This window comes from Capricornis sumatraensis, chromosome 5 (genome assembly GCF_032405125.1).
Source record: "Capricornis sumatraensis isolate serow.1 chromosome 5, serow.2, whole genome shotgun sequence".
NCBI lineage: Eukaryota > Metazoa > Chordata > Mammalia > Artiodactyla > Bovidae > Capricornis > Capricornis sumatraensis.
In genome coordinates, this window is record NC_091073.1 from 64,890,697 (window position 1) to 64,912,022 (window position 21,326).

Here is a 21,326-nt window from a genome sequence, read left to right on the forward strand (position 1 = left end):
TATTTCAACATGAATTAAAAAAATCAACATAAACTCTAATAATAGCCTCATTATTCTTAACTAAACCTCTCAGGTTAACTTGCCTTTAGGCAAACCTTAATATGAAACATTTCGTTGCCTTCATCCCTGTGAATATATTTACACTTCTTACAAATGTGTCATTGACTGGAAAGATTGGACTGTTTTGTTTTAAATCAAGCATGAACCGGCCCACTCAAGTAAAATCATCCCAGCGGATTTACTGCCGCAGAACCTGAGTGCCTGGTTCATGTACAAAAGGGATAGTTCAGGCTCCATGGCTTGGGTACACGTCAAGTGTCCAGTAACAGGGGGAGACCTAATTTTATTCCTTTCAGTAAGTTTTGGGTGCCTTTTGCTTGACTTCTATTGTTTATTATGAGGAATGAGAGTTGAGGATACTTATACAGATTTGACTATGCTAAAGCCTTTGATCAATGCAAAGAAATAGAGGAAAACAACAGAATGGGAAAGACTAGAGATCTCTTCAAGAAAATTAGGGATACCAAGGGAACATTTCATGCAAAGATGGGCTCGATAAAGGACAGAAATGGTATGGACCTAAAAGAAGCAGAAGATATTAAGAAGAAGTGGCAAGAATACACAGAAGCACTATACAGAAAAGATCTTCACAACCAAGATAATCACGATGGTGTGATCACTCATCTAGAACCAGACATCCTAGAATGTGAAGTCAAGTGGGCCTTAGAAAGCATCACTACGAACAAAGCTAGTGGAGGTGATGGAATTCCAGTGGAGCTATTTCAAATCCTGAAAGATGATGCTGTGAAAGTGCTGCACTCAATATGCCAGCAACTTTGGAAAACTCAGCAGTGGCCACGGGACTGGAAAAGGTCAGTTTTCATTCCAATTCCAAAGAAAGGTAATACCAAAGAATGTTCAAACAACCGCACAATTGCACTCATCTCACACGCTAGTGAAGTAATGCTCAAAATTCTCCAAGCCAGGCTTCAGCAATACGTGAACTCCCTGATGTTCAAGCTGGTTTTAGAAAAGGCAAAGGAACCAGAGATCAATTGCCAACATCCTTTGGATCATGGAAAAGGCAAGAGAGTTACAGAAAAACATCTATTTCTGCTTTATCGACTATGCCAAAGCCTTTGACTGTGTGGATCACGATAAACTGCGGACAATTCTGGAAGAGATGGGAGCACCAGACCACCTGACCTGCCTCTTGAGAAACCTATATGCAGGTCAGGAAGCAACAGTTAGAATTGGACATGGAACAACAGACTGATTCCAAATAGGAAAAGGAGTACGTCAAGGCTGTATATTGTCACCCTGCTTATTTAACTTCTATGCAGAGTACATCATGAGAAACACTGGACTGGAAGAAGCACAAGCTGGAATCAAGATTGCCAGGAGAAATATCAATAACCTCAGATATGCAGATGATACCACTCTTATGGCAGAAAGCAATGAGGAACTAAAGAACCTGTTGAAGGTGAAAGAAGAGAGTGAAAAAAGCTGGCTGAAAACTCAACATTAAGAAAACGAAGATCGTGGCATCTGGTCCCATCACTTCATGGCAAATGGATGGGGACACAATGGAAACAGTGACAGACTTTATTTTCTTGGGCTCCAAAATCGCTGTAGATGGTAACTGCAGCCATAAAATTAAAGGACGCTTGCTCCTTGGAAGAAAAGCTATGGCAACTGTAGACAGCTTATTAGAAAACAGAGACGTTACTTTGCTGACAAAGGTCTGTATAGTCAAAACTATGGTTTTTCCAGTAGTCATGTACAGATATGAGAGCTGGACCATAAAGAATGCTGAGCACCAAAGAATTGATGCTTTTGAACTGTGGTGGTGGAGAAGACTCTTGAGAGTCCCTTGGACAGGAAGGAGATCAAACCAGTCAATCCTAAAGGAAATCAGTCCTGAATATTCATTGGAAGGACTGATGCTATAGCTGAAGCTCCAGTACATGGCCACCTGATAGGAAGAATGGACTAAGTGGAAAAGACCTTGATGCTGGGAAAGATTGAAGGCAGTAAGAGAAGGGGACAACAGAGAATGAGCTGCTTGGATAGCATCACCAACTCAAAGGACATGGGTTTGAGCAACCTCTGGGAGATGGTGAAGGGTAGGGGAGCTGGCGTGCTGCAGTTCATGGGGTCATAAAGAGTCGGACATGACTGAACAACAGCAATACAGATTTGGCAAAAATTTGGCCTATTATTCCCTTTCTAACCATCTTGAGAAACTCCTGAGACTTCAAGGTGATATCTTAAAGGTCATCATTTATAGCTATTACGTAATATGTATCTGGGTATGGTAGGCAGAATTGTAAGTTAAGGTGGCTCCCAAGATTCCCATCCCCTACTGTTGCATGCCCTGTGTAATTCCGTCTTCTTGAGTATGGTCTGGACCTGGGAATATGATAGTTTTTATTCCTGTGGTTACATCACACTGTATGCCAGAGGATTTGCAGATGCAGTTAAGATCCTTAATCACTTGACTTTGGGTTGACTTTGGATTCATCAAAAGGGAGACTATCTTTGTGGACCTGACTTAATCAGATGGACCTTTGAAAAGGGTGAAGCATTAAAGAGATGCTCCCCTGCTGGCTTGAGAAAGTGTAAATTGCCAGGTTGCAGAGAAGACTACAGGGTAAAGACCTGAGAGCCACTTCTCAGAGCTGAACATGGTCCCTGGGCAATAGCTGTCGGGGAAATAGGGAGAAGCGGGATCTTCGTCAAACAACCAAAGAAACCAAATAGGCGGCAACTGGAATAAACTTGGAAATGGTCTCTGAGTTCCAAATAAGGGTGCAGCCAATTGACATCTTGATTTTATCCCTGCGCAACCCTAAACGAGGGCCTAGGTAAAATGAGCTATTCTCCTGAGCCATAGAGATTGTGACATTACACATTTGTTTAAGCTTCTAAGGTTGTGGTAATTTTTCCTGCAACAATAGAAAACTAGCATATTGTATGAATGTATCCAGGTTTTCTCTATATTGAATAAAATAACAAAACACAGAAGCAAATTGAATGTAGAAATTTGTTGTAATGACCATCCATAATCAGATATTGAATTTTTATGTTAATAAAAAAGCCTCATTATTCCTGCTGATAGCTTTAATAAAATATACATTTACAAACCTAAGCACAAAAAACATTATAATATTAACACAAAACCTCTTTGTCTATTTTCGGTTCTGAGGGATTTCTTTTTCCTTTCTAGAACAAAAATATTTCATTATTTGAAAATCATTGGCTTGACTAATAGGCACTTTTTAAAAAGACTGCATTTTAGTTGTTTTAAGAATGTAACTTTTGGCAGGGAACAGAAAAGTGGGATTGTGTGAGGCTAATTTATAGTCAGCAGATTGTTTTTAAATATATGTTTGTCTTTAATTGTTCCCTCATTACTAAATAATGCATAGATGTAAGGAATCCAGTCACTACTTTTGAGTCAGACAGATGAGTTTTGCAGTAGTGATGGTTTTCTGCAGTAGTGATGGATTTTTAAATAGTAATTTAAAACTTTAAAATCATGCAGTATTTCAAACATCAGAAAGTACAGAAAATGACATAACTAATTCCCATATATTCAATCATCTAGATGTTAATAGATGTTAACATTTTGCCTATTGCTTCAAGTTTTATTTAAAAAAGTGCAAGTCCTACTACAACCTGCTTAATCTTTTTTACTGTCTCACCTCCCCAGAGGTAAATTCTCCCTCAGTTCTAGCCAGAAATGGATGTATATTATTCTCATGAATTTTTATAAATTTTCTATGTATGTATGTATTTTTGAATAATGTAAAGAATTGTTTTATGCTTTAAAATTTAAATTATTGGTATCATACTGAAGGTAACTTAATTTTTTCACTCAAAGCTATATTTTCAAGATAAATGCTAGGTAATGTCCCATGGCATGAACAAAACAGTTGATTTATTAGAACACAGTTGATCACCATTTTTCTGCTGACAAGCAGTGAAGTTGTTTCCCCAATTTTTGTACTTAAATAGTACTGTCATGAATATCCTTGTTCATATATTTATGTGACCCCATTTGAACATTTCTGTAGAACAGAATGCAGGGAGCTGCTGGGTTGTATCTTTAACTTTACTAGGAGTTGCCAAACTGCTTTCCAAAGCATTTCTTTTTAGTCTAGTCCCACTCACAAAGCAGAGTCCTCTTCCCTTCTTTTTACCCAGTACTTGTTGTCATAGTACGGCTTTGTTCTTCAGCCACTCAGTCATGTCCGACTCTGTGACACCACGGCCTGCCAGGCCTCCCTGTCCCTCACCATCTCCCGGAGTCTGCTCACTCATGTCCGTTGAGTCGGTGATGCCATCCAGCCATCTCTTCCTCTGTCACCCCATAGTCCTGCTGATGCTAGCTAACTGGATGGAGGTGAAGGCATGTGGATTTCATTTGTATGAAATCCTATGAAACCCTAGTCCACTAGTCCATAACTGTTTAATGGTGTCTGTTGTTAAATAGATGTTAATAAGACCACTTTAGTATGATTTTGCTTCCCGGGTGGCACTAGTGGCAAAGAACCCACCTGCCCGTTCAGGAGATGTAAGAGACCTGGGTTTGATCCCTGGGTCAGGAAGATCCCCCAGAGGAGGAAATGGCAACCCATGCCAGTATTCTGGCCTGGAAAATCCCATGGACAGAGAAGACTGGCGGGCTACAGTTCATGGAGTCACAGAGGGTCGGACATGACTAAGTGTCTGAGCACAGTACGATCAGACTAATCACTTTTCCTTTCATTGCTTGGGCTTATTATGTTTTTTATACTAGCACTTCCTCTAGTCATATATTATAAAGGTATTCTCTTTTATTTTCTTTCAAAAGTTAGAAAGTTTTAATGCTCATTTTGATTAAAATGGATTTAACTTATGGATTAATTTTAGAAGGAATTTGCTTTTGTTAGCATACTGTCTATCTCATCCATGTAAACAGTATATTTTCCCATTTATTAGAATGTTTCAACAAACTCTTATAATTTCTCCCTCAAAGTTCTTATATATATTCAGTAAGATATATGACCCACAATTTTATGTCTATCATAAATTGTATCTGTTTTTAAGCACTTCTCCTCTTTATACCTATTTATGTATAATTCATTGAGTGTTTCTTGTGTAAAAAGTTTTCTACTGAGCTTAATTTCTGTAAATACACTAGATATACTTATTAGTGTATTTCCTGTTTTTTATTATTAGTAAAATTAAGTATCAGAGAGATTAACTTGAGGGTTGTATATGACTAATTGTACAACCTGGATTTTAACTTAGTTTTATCTAATTCTTTACCTTTTGCTAAAAGCCTTTCCTTTTAAATCAGCTAATGTTTCTCTGATGTATGTAAACTTGTTTCACTGTATCTTTTTATAGTAAAAACAAAAATCTCATTGTAGAGTCTCTATGTGAAAAAAGCATTTATTTCACCAAGTAGAAGTTCCTTCATGTCAATTAGCTGATTCATCTGGATAGACACATCTATGGAAGAGAAGAAGTGTATAAAATAAATGTTTCTCTGGCAGTTATCTTTAAATCAACTCTTAAGGAAAACACCTGTTCTAATTGCCAGTGTGTTCTTTCTCTTGCTCTCTACTTCACTTGTGCTAAGAGGGTTAGTCCTCCCATCAAGACAAACAGCTTCTAGAGATAAGGCCCAGAGGTCCAAGTGCAGGGCAGGCGCTCCAGTGAAAAACGAGGATGTAGATGAACTTTCTAATAATTGTAAGTTTCTTTTTAAATTGAGATATAATTGACATAACTTTATATGGTGGCTCAGATGGTTAAGAATCTGCCTGCAATGTGGGAGACCTGGGTCTGATACCTGGGTTGGGAAGATCCCCTGGAGAAGGGAATAGCTACCTACTCCAGTACACTTGCCTGGATATTTCCGTGGACAGAAGAGCCTGGCAGGCTAGAGTTCATGGGGTCGCAAAGAATTGGACACACCTGAACAACTTTCACTCACTCACTACATTAATTTCAGGTGTAGAGAATAATGATTCGATATTTGTATATTTTGTGAATTGGTAACCACAATAAGTCTAAGTGAATGCTAAATGAAATAAGTCAAAGATGAATACTGTATGTTTCACTTATATGTGAAATCTTAAGAAAAAAGAAGACAAAGCCTAAGTTCATAGTTACAGAGAACAGATTAGACTGGCAGTTGTCAGAGGTGAGGAGTTAACATCCCTTACCTACATAATTACATTTTTTTCTTAGCAATTTTCAAGTAGTATTGTTGCTGTTCAGTCGCTAAGTCATGTCCAACCCTTTGGGACCCCACGGGCTGTAGCACGCCAGGTTTCCCTGTCGTTCAGTATCTCCCAGAGTTTGCTCAAATTCATGTCCGCTGAGTCATATAGTATACAGGACAGTATTATGAACTGTAGTCACCATGCCAGAACGACACGTCCATGACTTACTTATTTGATAACTGGAAATTTATACCCTTGACTCCCTTCACCCATTTTGCCCACCCGATAACTCCCCTCCTCTGACAACTGCCAGTCCAATCTGTTCTCTGTATCTATGAACTTAGGTTTTGTTTCCTTTTCTTTTTTTTAGATTCCATATATAAGTGAAACATACAGTATTTACCTTTGACTCATTTCACTTGGAATAATGACGCAGTAAACATGGAGGTACATGTATCTTTTCAAGTGGAGTGGTTTCATTTTCCTCGGTAGATACCCAGAAGTGGGATTGTGGCGTCATATGCTAGTTCTACTTTTCATTTTTTGAGGAACCTTCATACTATTTCCTATAGTGGTTGCACCAATCGACATTCCCAGCAGCAGTGCACCGCTGCTGCTGCTGCTGCTGCTAAGTCGCTTCATCGTGTCCGACTCTGTGCGACCCCATAGACGGCAGCCCACCAGGCTTCCCCGTCCCTGGCATTCTCCAGGCAAGAACACTGGAGTGGATTGCCATTTCCTTCTAGAATCCCCTATTCTCCACATCTTTGTAATCACTCTTTTTTTATCTTTTTATGATAGCCAATGGAAACCGGTGTGATGCATTATCTTATTGTGTGGTTTTAGTTTGGATTGTCCTCATAATTAGAGATGTTGAGCATCTTTTCATGTACCTCTTGGCCATTTTTCTTTTAAGGAAATCTCTACTCAGGACTTCTGCCCATTATTTTTCCATTGGATTGTTTTGTTTTTTTTTTTCCTGTTGACTTGCATGAGCTCTTCATATATTTTAGATATTTACCCCTTATCAGATACATGATTTGTAAATTATTTGTACGTCAGTTTTTGTCATTCAGTATGTTGCTTTTTCATTTTGTTGGTGGTTTCCTTTGCTGTTCTGAAGCTTTTTAATTTAAAGTAGTCCCACTTGTTTATTGTTTTATATTTGTTGCCTTAGATTTTAGTGTCAAATCTAAACAGTCCCAGAAAGACCCATGTTAAAAAGCTTACTGCCTACGTTTTCTTCCAGAAGTTTTATGGTAATACTTTCAAAGTTTTGATTGTTTAATTTCCTTCTCTTTCATTTGTCATCCATACTAACTCATCTAGAGAGACCTACCTAAAATCTAGCTTTTTTCCTAGTGCAAGAAGGAGGAGATAGGCTAGAAGGGAGAAACCTATAGTGGGATTCAAGCTCAAACCCATTCTTTCTCTAATATGTTCTGTTGGGTATTTTCACTTCTAACACCGAGGCCAGATCCTGCTTTTCTAAGGCTTCTATCTGGTTTCTTCTCATAACCGGGCAATTCCTCTTAGGATTGTAACAGTTTAGATTCTAGGAGTGGTTCTGGATGGTCTTATGAGTCCCAGAGCTCAGTTGTAGATGTCTGGGACTCTTTGTCGGAGAAGGCAACGGCACCCTACTCCAGTACTCCTGCCTGGAAAATCCCATAGATGGAGGAGTCTGGTGGGCTGCAGTCCAAGGGGTAGCAACTGAGCAACTTCACTTTTACTTTTCACTTTCATGCATTGGAGAAGGAAATGGCAACCCACTCCAGTGTTCTTGCCTGGAGAATCCCAGGGACAGCGGAGCCTGGTGGGCTGCCATCTATGGGGTCGCACAGAGTCAGACACAACTGAAGCGACTTAGCAGCAACAGCAGCAGGGACTGTTTGTAACTCTGCTTCTGTGCTAGGGCAGCCTGATGCTGTGGATTAGGTGAACATCCATTCAGGACATTATGGGAACATAAGAATTGATAGTGGAACATGAGCAATTATTATCTCTGTTCTTCCCTTTTTTTAAAAAAAATGATACAAGTATTTCATAGTAGGCATGAAATAAATAGCCATTGATGACTGCAGTTTGTAAAACTGGGCAAGGAAAGAAAGATGGACTGAGATTTATTTGCATTGTGGGAGGAAGAAAGGGACAGTATCTCTATCTTTGAAGAAAAAAGTGGACAGTTAGTTTTAGTTTACAGATATATTCTGACTGTTGCTTCAGGCCAAATTATGATTAAAATAGCCATTGCATTCATTTAAAAGGTATATATTGAACACATTTTACATACCACGCACTGTTCTAGGCACTGATGATGAAAAAAACGTGAAGATGCCCACTCCTCTGATGCATATGTTTTCATGGGCGTGGGTGGAGACAGGAGATTTTTTAAAAAATGAACAAGGTATTTATTTTTCAGATTGAAGTAAAGACTCGAAACAAAATAAGTGAGGTAATGTGATAAAGATTTGTGAGCAGAGTGTGGTAGGCAGGCCTGGCTATGGAGCTCAGTCTGCCAGGCTAGCCATGTAATTTAGGTTCAAGAATGGGTCAGAAATATGACTTGACTTGTTTTAAATTTCCAAATAAACAGATATAGAGGAAATAAGGCTGCAGGAGAGTGGACCCGGTTTCCAGAACTGGGGGCTTATGACCCTTCTTCTCCAATTATGTGCCCCAAGAAACAAACTTATACTCCTCCTCTAAGGCTCCGAGTTTGTGCTCCTCAAGCTTAATGTCTGAGTTCTGGGTCTTTACTTTAGGATTGTGCCAGCTCCATGACAATCTGCATCTCTCTGCAAGGCCCCAGATGTCCATCTGTGGTCAAGATTGCTGTAAAGCACCAGGAAGTGTCTTTCTAAAGGGGTGGTATTCATGCCAAGGCTGAAGAATAACAAGGAGGCAGATCATAGCACTTCAGCAAAAGGCACAACCAGTACAAAAGCCTTGAAGCATGAAGAACTTGGTGTGATAAGTGACAAAAGGGAATAGGAGAGTGAGCTGGGGAGTTGGGGGAGTATCAGATATGATGGTAGAGGTTGGCCACGGCCATATCGGGAGTCTTTTAAACCATGATAGGAACTGGGATTTTCTTCTAAGTACACGGAATGCCACTGTTTTAACCCAGGGTCTATGAATTTGTATAGGAAGAAAGTTATAACTGTATGACAAAAAAAAAAAAATCACATTATTTCAATGAGACTGTAGATAGCAACCCATGCTGGTTTAAATAATATCTGTGTTTGTGTTACAGGTAGAAATGATAGATATTTCCATTTATTGCTATTATCAGAATGATCTCAAAGTGTCATTTATGATCATTACATTAATTATAAATTACAGTAGTTATTAGCGCTTATAATATATCTTGTTATTTTACGCATTAATAAAAGTGCCAGCGAACTACAGCCTGTGGACAAAATCCAGGTTGCCACCTAGTTTTGTAAATGAAACTTATTGGAATACAGCCATGCGCATTCATTTATGTATCACAGTTGCAACAGAAAATTTCTTCCCTTGAAATGTTTAAAATACTTAGTAACTGGTTTTTGATGGAAAAAGTTTGCTGATAACTATACTGAAAAAGATTGAGGGCAGGAGGAGAAAGGGACGACAGAGGATGAGATGGCTGGATGGCTTCATCAACTCGATGTACATGGGTTTGGGTGGACTCCGGGAGTTGGTGATGGACAGGGAGGCCTCGTGTGCTGCGGTTCATGAGGTCGCAAAGAGCTGGACACGACCGAGCGACTGAACTGAACTGATATTGAAAACGTAGCATATGATACAATTCAAAAACTTGGATAACTATTGGTTTCTTTGCAAACTTCTGTATTTTATTTTATGCATTTAAAAATGTTATTTATTGAAGTGATCCATAGGCTTCACTAGACTTCCAAAACATCCATGACAGGGGGCAAAACGAAAAGCGATTCTTCAAATCTCTGCCTTACAGGATCTCAGGCAGGGGAACCTAATGGCCTGAACTGCGTTTCCTCTGCCTGAGCTTCTCGTCCCACTTCTTGATCTGACAGATTTTTCATATTTCCAGTACCCAGTACCCAAGCTGCCTCTTCTTTGTGAATGATGTATCGAGTCCTTACGCAGTGCCAGGCAGAGCCTTTATTAGCACTGTCTAACTTAATCCCATGACAACACCATACGGTCTAGGTGTGACGATCTTCCTTGTAGCAGTGAGGGGGGCTTGGAGGAGCTGTCATGCCCATGTATTAATTGACCGGATGTTCACTGAGCACCTGCTATGTGCCAGGCTCTGTGCCAAATGCCCAGGTGACAAAACTGTCAGTAGTGATGCCAAGGTTTGGATCGGTCCCATCTGATACCAGTGTTAGGGTGGCTCACCTCACAGCAGGTTGTGTTCGAGATGCCAGACACCACACTGTCTCTTTGAAACCAGCAGCAAGCTCAGTTACTCTTCCTTTTCTGATGCTTCCATCCCACTTTATTCAGTAGCTCTCCTCTCCACCGTAAATGCTTGCATCTTGTTCTCACTCCATAGTCTGTTGTCTGCATTGGCTTTGCCTAGAATAGGCCGTAGCGTCTGTATTTTCCTAGCTGTAGCAGCATCCTTACCCCACTCCAGTACTCTTGCCTGGAAAATCCCATGGATGGAGGAGCCTGGTGGGCTGCAGTCCATGGGGTCGCTAGGAATCGGACACGACTGAGCGACTTCACTTTCACTTTCCACTTTCATGCATTGGAGAAGGAAATGGCAACCCGCTCCAGTGTTCTTGCCTGGAGAATCCCAGGGACGGGGGAGCCTGGTGGGCTGCCGTCTCAGGGGCTGCACAGAGTCAGACAGCGACGCAGCAGCAGCAGCAGCATCCTTGGGCTTCCCTGGTGGCTCAGTGGTAAAGAATCTGCCTGCCAGTGCAGGGAATGGGGGTTTGAACCCTGGGTCAGGAAGATCCCCTGGAGAAGGAAATGGCAACCCACTCCAGTATTCTTGCCTGGGAAATTGCATGGACAGAGGAGCCTAGGGCTACAGTCCGTGGGGTCACAAAACAGTCAGACGTGACTCATGTGACCAAAGAAAAACAGGCAGCATCCTTAGTGATGCTTGTCAATGCCACCGGAATGACCCTTTAAAGTCTTTTCTTCTTCACAAGCATGAGCTTCTTTCCTGTAAGTGCAGCTCTCTTCTCCAGCACTTTGTGGATTTCTGAGACCACTGAGATTTGTTCTTCACAATCCAAGTTTAAACATTTACACATGCCATCTGATTGGGGGTTATGTTAAAATTGATAGCAGGAGGGGCTGGCAATGAAATCTCTATCTCAAATAGAAAAAAAGGACTGTAGGGGAGGCCTGGTCTACGTGGTTTACTGTAGCTTGTGCAAATCTTTCTGTCCAAAACCATGAAGATTGCTTTCTCCCCTAGAAATGTAACCAATATTCATTAACTGGGGTGGGCAAATACTCACAATGTCAGCCATGTTTTAAAATTTCTTTTCTTTTTTTTCATATGTTGTAAGTGAAAAGCATTGTTGCCCACTTGTTACTGGATCTACCTGGACATCAGCAATTTATCAGTTTATACACACATAATATATTCCATCAATTTGGATTCATACTGCAATACTATTATGCAAGCTACATTTTTTATGTGATAACTTAAAAATAATGCAGGAGGCTGCATATTAGAAAAGAGTTTTTTGGGGTCTTAAGTTTTGCAATTCAGAAGACACAGGTTTGGGGTAAACATGAAAGAATATTCCAAGGAAGAGAGTCAGGAACTTTTAAAGACAAAAAGCCACAAGGTTGTTAAAAGTTGCCTGGTGAGGACTTCCCTGATGGCGCTGTGGATAAGACTCCATACCTGCCAATGAAGGGGACAGAGGTTTGATCCCCGGATCAGGAGGAATCCATATGCCACGGAGCAACTAAGCCGGTGTGTCACAACTACTGAAACCTGTTCGCTCTAGGGCCTGCAAGCCACAACTACTGAAGCCCGTGTGCCTAGATCCTGTGTTTCGCAGCAAGAGAATTCACTGCAATGAGAAGCCTGTGCATTGCAACTACAGAGTAGTCCCCACTCTACACAACTAGAGAAAGATCCCACTCACAGCAATGAAGACCCAGCGCAGCCAAAAAAAATAAGAAGTGCCTGGTGAGAATGGTCATTGACTCACCTGAATCAGAAAATATTTGTCCTTACAGAATCCCAGGTTGTTTTAGGATAGGGTTCCAAAAGGTAGGTAGACCATCACAAGTTATTTTAGGGGAAGGGTTGAGGGTGGATGAGGCCTGTGGACTTCTTCGTATAATAGTAATAATAATGGTAATGATAGTAATAATGATAAAAGAGAACTGACTTTTGATGACCAGACAGGATCATTCCAATGCTCTCTGTTGGTGAAGTTTAACATTCTCCTAGATGGCAAAAGGGAAATGGTTGCAGGGCCCAGCTCCAGTATGCAGTTGGGCCAAGAATGTTAGATTTCAGGTTGAGAGACAGTGAATGAATAACTAAAGTATCTGGGCTTGCTTTTAGTTGTTTTCTCTCTGTTATAAATGATGCCTCGGTGGACATCTTTCATAAACTGTTTGCCTTTCTGGTGTTTCCAAAGGAAAAAACTTCATAGAATTTGATTTTGATTTTTAAGGCTTTTGCTAAACATTATAAAATCACCCATGAAAAATGTGTCTCTGTTCACTGTCCTTCAAGTCATGTGTAGGAAGAAAGGCACAGATTTTTGTCACAGAACTTATTACTAGTTTTTCAGTTCTTGGGTCTATTGGATTGTTAACTTGGAGATAGGAGGTGCTCCCAGCCAGGAGTCCTGTGGTTGGAATCCGGGGTCTAATGTAGTGAGTGCCAAGCCCTGCAGAGATGGAAGCAGCTATGTATTGCTGCAACCCTCCACCATGTTGCCCAATCTCTTTAACTTACTCTCCATTCTAATTCACTGCTGCTGACAGATTTATTTCTCTGAAACTTTCCCTTGGTCATAATGTTCAAAAGCCTTAAATGTTTTCTCTTTGTTTATTGTATTGAGATGTTGCTAGTGCTTACCCCACGGTCTGTATTACCAAAATTATCCCCCTCACCTTCTGTGCTCAAGGGGACTGACTACTCTGACTTCAAGGTTGAGTCACCATCTACATAGTGACCTTTTATTGCTTCTTAACAGATTGGACTTAGTCAGTTCTTTCTCTAGGATGTTAGAGGGACAGAGACATGGATTGGGTTCTACCCTGAGCTTTTGATCCTAGGGCCCAGACACCAGGCAAAGGTAGATGTGTCTCACTCTTGCCATATGAAATTGGCTGAGAAAGCAAGCATCTTCCCTGGCTTTCTAAAAGGTGCCTCTTTCCAAGCAGCAGTGAAATCTAATAGTGCCTATTCCTTTAAGATAAGCATGTTCTTTTCCAGAAAACATTGTTCTTTGTCTCCTACAAGCAGTTGATGAAAACGAAAAGGGGGACAGCCATTCTCCTCTGGCTCCTCCCCTGGGATCACTGCATCCCACAGATTCCCTGGGCTCCTGAGGACTGTCTACCAGCTTTTCTCCACTCCTTTTACCCAGATCTTATTACAGGTAGAAAGAGAACAAAGCATTCTGATGGAACAGGCCCTCCCCTAACGTGGTCTGTGTTTACACAGCACAGATAGGTAATTAGCCAAATATTCCTTATCACCTGTCTTGTCTATCTTCTTTTGCTTTGGGGAATTGTGTGAATGGTACATGAGTGTTATGAAAAATAAATTAATTAAAGAAAGACAATAACTGAGCATAGAATCTAGTTAGTGGCATGAAAAAAGAGTGGAAAGAAGTCAAATCCAGCTCCTTCCATCCATGGGTGATGATGAATTGCTACAGCTATATGGAGCTGGGGCGTGGGGCTGGGAAGGAACATGGTCCTTAATGGTAAGGACCCCAGGGAAGTCTGCAATATTAGTTATGGGAAATGTGCATTTAGAAGAGTTTGCCACCCTTTCTTTCTTATTCTTTTTCCCCACCTCACCTCTCAGCCTTTTCCTCCTGGCCTTTGGGGGTTCAGATTTATTTTAGGGTATTTCTATGCTCCTCCTCAAATGTTAGACCTATAGTCCTCTGTCTAGAGGCATTGCTCTGTAACCTAGCAACCGGCATGTCATATGTGGTCCTCAGTTATTTCCCTCAGCCCAAAGATTTGAAGATCATGCAAATGGACACAAAGAGGATAGAAAGGATCAGGTTTACAGTGAAAAATCAGCCTCTGTGATGACTGAGTAATGGATGCAAAGAACAGCGTTATTTCCTGGTATTATTTCCAAAGTAAGGACCCCATCACATCAGGAGAAAGAGACAGTGACAGACAAAGGCAGAACCAGAGAAAAGGTCCTGAAGCTGCCTGGACTTGAGGGGTCTGGTAATGAGTGCCCCCTCCCTCTCTGACCTCCTGCTTTGCTTTCTCAGTCACAGGAAGGGGGTAGAATTTGGAATTTTTGACAGGGAATAATTCTTAACATTGCCTGGCTACATAGAAAGTTGGCCTACTGAGATAAACAAAATTTCAGAAGGAAAAATATGACAACAGTGACATTTTTCTGAGGAATCTTATTATCCGATCCACACAGAGGCCGAGTCACTGAGCTGGTTCTGTGAAGAAGCACAAAGACATCCTATGGAGATGCTTGTGAATGTCAGGGGCTAGTACAGTCTGCCACTGCTGGGTGGCAGTAGCTGTGACAGCGGGGTTTAGCAGCTTTCACTGGGCCCCTTGTCATTCTTCCCGTACATTGTGTGCTGTTACTTTAGGACATTCTCTGCAGTAATGTTCTTTCTGCTGCTCTCTCTTCGTCATTTTTGAGGAGCTGCCATTAGTCTTGTTTGCCTTACTTTATTACCTTGAAATTCCAAACACTGACTCTAAATGTGCTGCATGGTCGTCTTATGAATTAGACTGGGATGATTCTAAACTTTACTGTGCAGCAGAATTATTTGCAAGCATAGTGAAAATGTAGCCGCTGAGGCCCCTGAGTGTGTGGCTTGGTGGGCTGGGGAGTCCCAGAAATCTGCATTTTAATACTCATGGTGATTCTCAAGCCAGTGGTATGAAGATCCCATGAGAATCAGGGATTAAAGGCTGATTTCCCAGAGAGGGGCATGGGACAGTTTCTTGGCTCTGTGAGTTGATGAATACATTCTTTAGTTTTGCAGAATCCCCCTCTGTTTGGAGGGAGGGAGTTCACTTTTTTTGCTATTGCTGTTCCTTCCCCCACATGCTTTTCTTTAAGGAGCATATCTTTTAAAATTTTTATTTATTTATTTTTTAAATTTAAAATTTAATTTTTTTTTTTTGGCCACACCACAAAGCATGTGGGATCTTAGTTCCCCAATAAGAGATCAAACTTGCAATCCCTGCATTGGAAGCACAAAGTCTTTTTTTTTTTTTTTTCTTTCTTAATCCCTGGACCACCAGGGAAGTACCCCTGCCACGCACACACACATGCTTTTATAAGTCATTTAATGATGTTCCTTGTCTGGCCTGAGAAGGGTGCCTCTATTGAAGGCTGCTGGATTGATCCTGTTGAAATCTGCTTGCCAAAGGTCACTGATATAACCTGTTGATTAGACAAAGCTGGCTAGAGTATTTCTCAGTTCACTAAGGAAGAATGGATCCATGCCAGCTGGGGCAGCATATCAGCGGATGGAGGTGAATTGGTCAGGGTAAACTGGACGGAATGGACAGGAGGTAGAGGGACACAGCCAATGGGCAGGATAAGTAAGTAAAATCTCACACACACACACACACACACACACACACACACACACTGCTTGCTGGATGCTTGGAGGCCTGCATCAAAGAAGTCCCTTCTGAAACAGACGTAGAGGCCCAAGAGTATGATAAAAGAGTGGGTGCCAGGTCCTCAGCCTTTGATGTGGAGCATGCTGTGTGCCAGACCTCCCCTCAGCCGTGCTGATCTGCTGATGGAATAGGCGTATGGTTGATAGCATTTGTTATCCCGCTGGATATGTGCTGTTGACTTCCTGAAGTCTGAGACTCAGGATTGCCTCGATGGCACTATTATTATTACTGGCTGGATTACATATAGAGACTAGCTCCAAACAAATAAGCATATGCAGCAATGTGCTTTTCGGATGTTATTTTTGCACTTAATAATAAACTTTTTTCATGAACCAACAATAAGCTAACTTTTTTCATGAGTGTTTGCAAGGTGCCATTCTCTGTCCTAAGCACTTTAAATGGATTATTTCAGTTAATCCTCAGAATAGCCTTAGGAGACAGGCGCTATCCTTATTTTACACACGAACAAGCTGACACAGAGGGCAGCTATGTCACTTGTACCGGATTCCCCATGTGGATCTAGTTCAGACTATCCTAGCTGGAAACCCAACTCTTCAGTGATGCCCTACATTGTCGGGATGAGACTTATGAAATAAAAGTAAGTCCAAGCCTTTTCCTGTGTTTACATCCCAAGTTTGACTTCCTTGGAGAGCAAAAGGCGTCATCATCAGTCAGTGGCATGAGAGGTGGCATCCAGGGGATTTTCTTGATGGAAAAGTCTCCGAAGCAGATGTCTACCATTGGCTCTTTCTTTGAGTTTGATCTACCCTTCTGTTGGGACCTTAAAGTTTTTAATGCATATATTTGTGGCTTTTCTGGTTTTGTTGTTGTTGTTGCTGTTATCTACTGTTCCAAAATACTAAACACTGATTAAAAATGTATTTTGGGGATAAGGAAGAGACAGAAAGCAAATTAGCTGCTGGTTGAGAAGGGATGCGTGCTGCTCTCAATGTAACAGTCCCATTTTGAATGAGTTCTAGGCCAGGCACAGCTCGTACATCACATCTGGTTCTTGCTACATTCTCTAAGCAGTGACTTGTTCTTCCCATTTTAGACTGGAGTGGTTGAATAGCTTGCACTGAGCTTACAAGGTGGTGTGAGTCAGATGGAATTTGAACCCAGCCCTTTCTGTCAGTGGTTTTGACACTGCTTTTGTTTTAAATAAACAGTCCTCAAGATCCTTTCTTCAAAGAACTCATTCCTGGATCCCAGAAAGTCAGGAGTCTGTGTCGAAGGAGTCAACCTGGAGGTCAATTGTTTGAGGTTACCCCAGCCATACTTCCACCCAGTGCCTCATGTCCAGGACATCCTGGGGAACACCTGGGAATCTGCAGAGCATTTGTTAATACCACACTTATTTCTTTGCTCTCATATATGGCAATCAGATGATGAGCTCACCCCTCTAATGATGAATGCAAGGTCTAAGTTGTTTACCTTTTCCAGAGGGAGCACAGCCTCTGATGTCATCTGCCCCCAACCCTGAGGGGTTTGAGTCCCCTCTCCCCCTCCTTGATGTTGGGCAAATAACTTATCCTTTTGGCAGATTTGGTTTCTTATCTTTAAAGTCAACATAAGATTATTATGATGGTTAAATAACCATTCCAACAAAACCCCAAATCCCTCACCCCAGTGCCTTTCAATAAATGTTAATTTATTGCTTTTATTAGGAATGCTTCATCACCACTATTAATTTTCACGAGGAGAGATTATTGCTAAACCCTCCTGGCCTCTTTACACCCTCTTTTCCTGCTTGATTTGTTACTTGGGAAAAATAAACTAGGCCCCCCTTTTCCTCTTGGGAAGGAACCTGCCTTTGGTCTTAACCTCAACAGGTATGCTAATCTGAGGGTTTAGTTAGCTGTCTGCTGGTTATCATTCTCAGCTCTGTGTTCCATAATCACTAATAAAGGAGATATTTTAGGCTTTCACCTTCTGACTCCTTTATTTCTTGATTCATATAAAACCTGAGCGGGAAAGATGTAGCTATCTATTTGGCTTCCTTAATATTCTAAAATTAGTATTTGTGGTTTTCCTCTCCATTTCTCTTAGAGGCATAGAATTTTAGAGTTGAAGGATTTTTTAAAAAAAATACTGAAATTCATTTCACCATCTCATAACTGAACCGGGCTGCCCAGTGGTCATTCAACCCTTGCCTACACACTTCCGGTAATGAAGACCTTGCTCTCTCAAGAGGTGGTCCAGGGTGTCTGGCTGGGGATGCTCTAAATTGGGCTGAAATTACCTGAGGAAAGTTTGGATCGAGCAGTGTGGAGCTTTCAGGCCTGCCTGAACTCAGTTTAAAACGTTCAGATTAGGATTTCTTTGGGAGAAAGTACTGGCCTGAGGCCTGCTTGCTTTCAGATAATTGTTCTAGAAAATTCATTTTCCAATAAGTCATCAGAATTGGCTGAGGGTGAGAGTGAGTATTCTGTGTTTATGGCATCTCATTCTGAGAAATTTCCTACTACTCCAATGTGCCTGCTGCATCCTGAGCAAATTCTAGCTTGTGGCTTGTCGGAAATGGTGCAGGAGATTGACCCACAAGGCACTTTATTAACCTCCTGGCTCGGTGCTCCAGGGTGGGGGATGCTGTGGTGTGACTCCCAGAAGGTCAACTCCTGAAAGCTGAGCATGGTGCGTACTCTGGTGGCAGAAGAGAAAACTGCCAGTGAAATTCTCCTTTCCATGCCAAAGATGCTAAGTGAAAGCTTCAGAACACTCACTTCCAATACACTTGCTGAGTGGAGATGGACCAATTTGGAATCTGCTCATATATGCTGTTTGTTCTTAACTTCAAGGCAACGTTCAATAGAAACCAGCAAATGTTAAGAAACCAGAAACCAGATTCCATTTTTTCCCCCCAAAAGAGAGAATAACTTCATTGAGATAATTCACGTACCAAAAATTCACCTGTTAAAGTGTTCAATCTTTTGCTGCTGTTGTTGTTCAGTTGCTCAGTCATGTCCAACTCTTTGCAACCCCATGGACTACAGCACACCAGGCTTCCCTGTCCTTCACCATCTTCCAGAGCTTGCTCAAACTCATGTCCATTGAGTCTGTGATGCCATCCAGCCATCTCATCCTCTGTCTTCCCCTTTTCCTCCTGCCTTCAATCTTTCCCAGCATCAGGGTCTTTTCCAGTGAGTCAGCTCTTTATATCAGGTGTCCTAAGTATTGGAGTTTCATTATCAGTCCTTCCAATGAATATTCAAGGTTGATTTCCTTTAAGATTGACTGGTTTGATCTCTTTGCTCTCCAAGGGACTCTTCAGCGTCTTCTCCAGCACCATAGCTCAAAGGCATCAATTCTTCAGTGCTCAGCCTTTTTTATTGTCAAGCTCTCACATCCCTACATGACTACTGGAAAAACCATAGCTTTGACTTTATGGACCTTTGTAGGCAAAGTAATATATCTGCTTTTTAATATGCTGTCTAGGTTTGTCATTGTTTTTCTTCCAAGGAGCAAGTGTCTTTTAATTTCATGGCTGCAGTTACTATCTGTAGTGATTTTGAAGACCAAGAAGTTAAAGTCTCTCACTGTTTCCATTGTTTCCCCATCTATTTGCCATAAAGTGATGGGACAGGATGCCATGATCTTTGTTGTTTGAATGCTGAGTTTTAAGCCAGCTTTTTCACTCTCCTCTTTCATCTTCATCAAGAGGCTCTTTAATTCATTGGCTTTTAATTCTTCAATTCTTTGGCTATCACTATATTCAGAGATTTCTAAAATCATCACCACAATCAATTTTAGAGCATTTTCATCACCCCTGAAAAAAAATTCCTGTGCCGGTTAACACTCACTCCCAAATCCTCCTCCATCAGCCCCTTGAAACCATTAGTCTGCTTCCTTGTCTCTATAGATGGACCTCTTTTGACAAATGAAATCTTAAAATACATAGCTTTTGCATCTCAATTCTTTCACTTAATGTTTTCAAGATCATGTGGTAGCATGAATCAATACTTTGTTTCTTTTAATGGCTTAGTAATATTCCATTGAATGGATTCACTATGTTTTGTTTATCCAATCATCTGCTGATGGATATTTGGGTTGTTTATACCTTGCCCGTTGGAGAAGGCAATGGCAACCCACTCCAGTACTCTTGCCTGGCAGATCCCATGGACAGAGGAGCCTGGTAGGCTGCAGTCCATGGGGTCACTAAGAGTCGGACACGACTAAGCGACTTCTCTTTCACTTTTCACTTTCACGCATTGGAGAAGGAAATGGCAACCCACTCCAGTGTTCTTGCCTGGAGAATCCCAGGGAAAGGGAGCCTGGTGGGCTGCCGTCTCTGGGGTCGCACAGAGTTGGACGCAACTGAAGTGAGTTAGCAGCATACTTTGGCCGTTATGAATAAAATTTCTCTGAACATTCAGGTACAAGTTTTTGTATGGTTATATAGTTTTGGTTCTCCTAGGTATATATATAGGAATGATTTTGCTGGATAATACTCCATTTAATAACCTTTTAAAATTGCTTGTTTTGATTGCTATCCTTGTGTCCCATATTTCTATTCTCTGGGTTCATAGTCACTTCCTCTGTAGTGTAGGCTGTCCATGATGATATAAAGAAACAGAACAGAAATAGACTCACAGACATCAAAAGCAAACTTATGGTTACCATAGGGGAAAGGGAGGAGTGGAGGGATAAATTAGCAGTTTAGGATTAACATGTATACATTGCTACATATAAAATTGATAATCAGCAAGGACCTGCTATATAGCCCAAGGAACTCTGTACAATATTCCGTAATAACGTATATAGGAAAAGAATCAGAAAAAGAAAGAATATATGCATATGTATAACTGAATCACTTTGCTATACACCTGAAACTATCACAACACGATAAGTCAGCTATACTCCAAAATAAAATAAAAATTAAATTAAAAAAACAGAATTGAAGGGGGACATAATACCTCTGGGACCCAGTTTAAAGTTCTTTGTAGAAAGAATTAAAAATTATTCAAGTGAGAATAGACCGAATCATATGAATGCATATTATTTATATATGGTATCTCTGCTCAGTGATATTTGCCTTTGTGTTCTTCTTTCCCAAGCTTCCACTTGAAGATTTACAGTTTTTTTTTTCTTTTCCAGAATCGAAATGAAATAAAAAATGGCACTATCCTTCGATTAACCACGTCTCCAGTAAGTTGATGCTTGTTTGTGGTTCTGTGATTTGCGGTTTATTATATGTGATTATGGGATATTAATTTTTCAAGCTAACTCATGTGAAACAAAAGATTTTTGGAGTGTTCCCCTATTCTGGAGTAGCAGGAATGCCCCCCT

At 41.0% G+C, this 21,326-nt stretch overlaps 1 protein-coding gene across 2 annotated transcripts in view; it reads left to right on the forward strand.

Annotated features, from left to right (window-relative positions):
* Positions 1-21,326, forward strand: part of ELMO1 (engulfment and cell motility 1) — a 568,923-nt gene that overhangs the window by 157,184 nt on the left and 390,413 nt on the right. For both annotated transcript variants that reach the window (XM_068972512.1, XM_068972513.1), the window contains exon 5: positions 21,135-21,185. In XM_068972512.1, the coding sequence (XP_068828613.1) occupies positions 21,135-21,185 (51 nt within the window). The remainder of the gene's footprint in view (positions 1-21,134; positions 21,186-21,326) is intronic.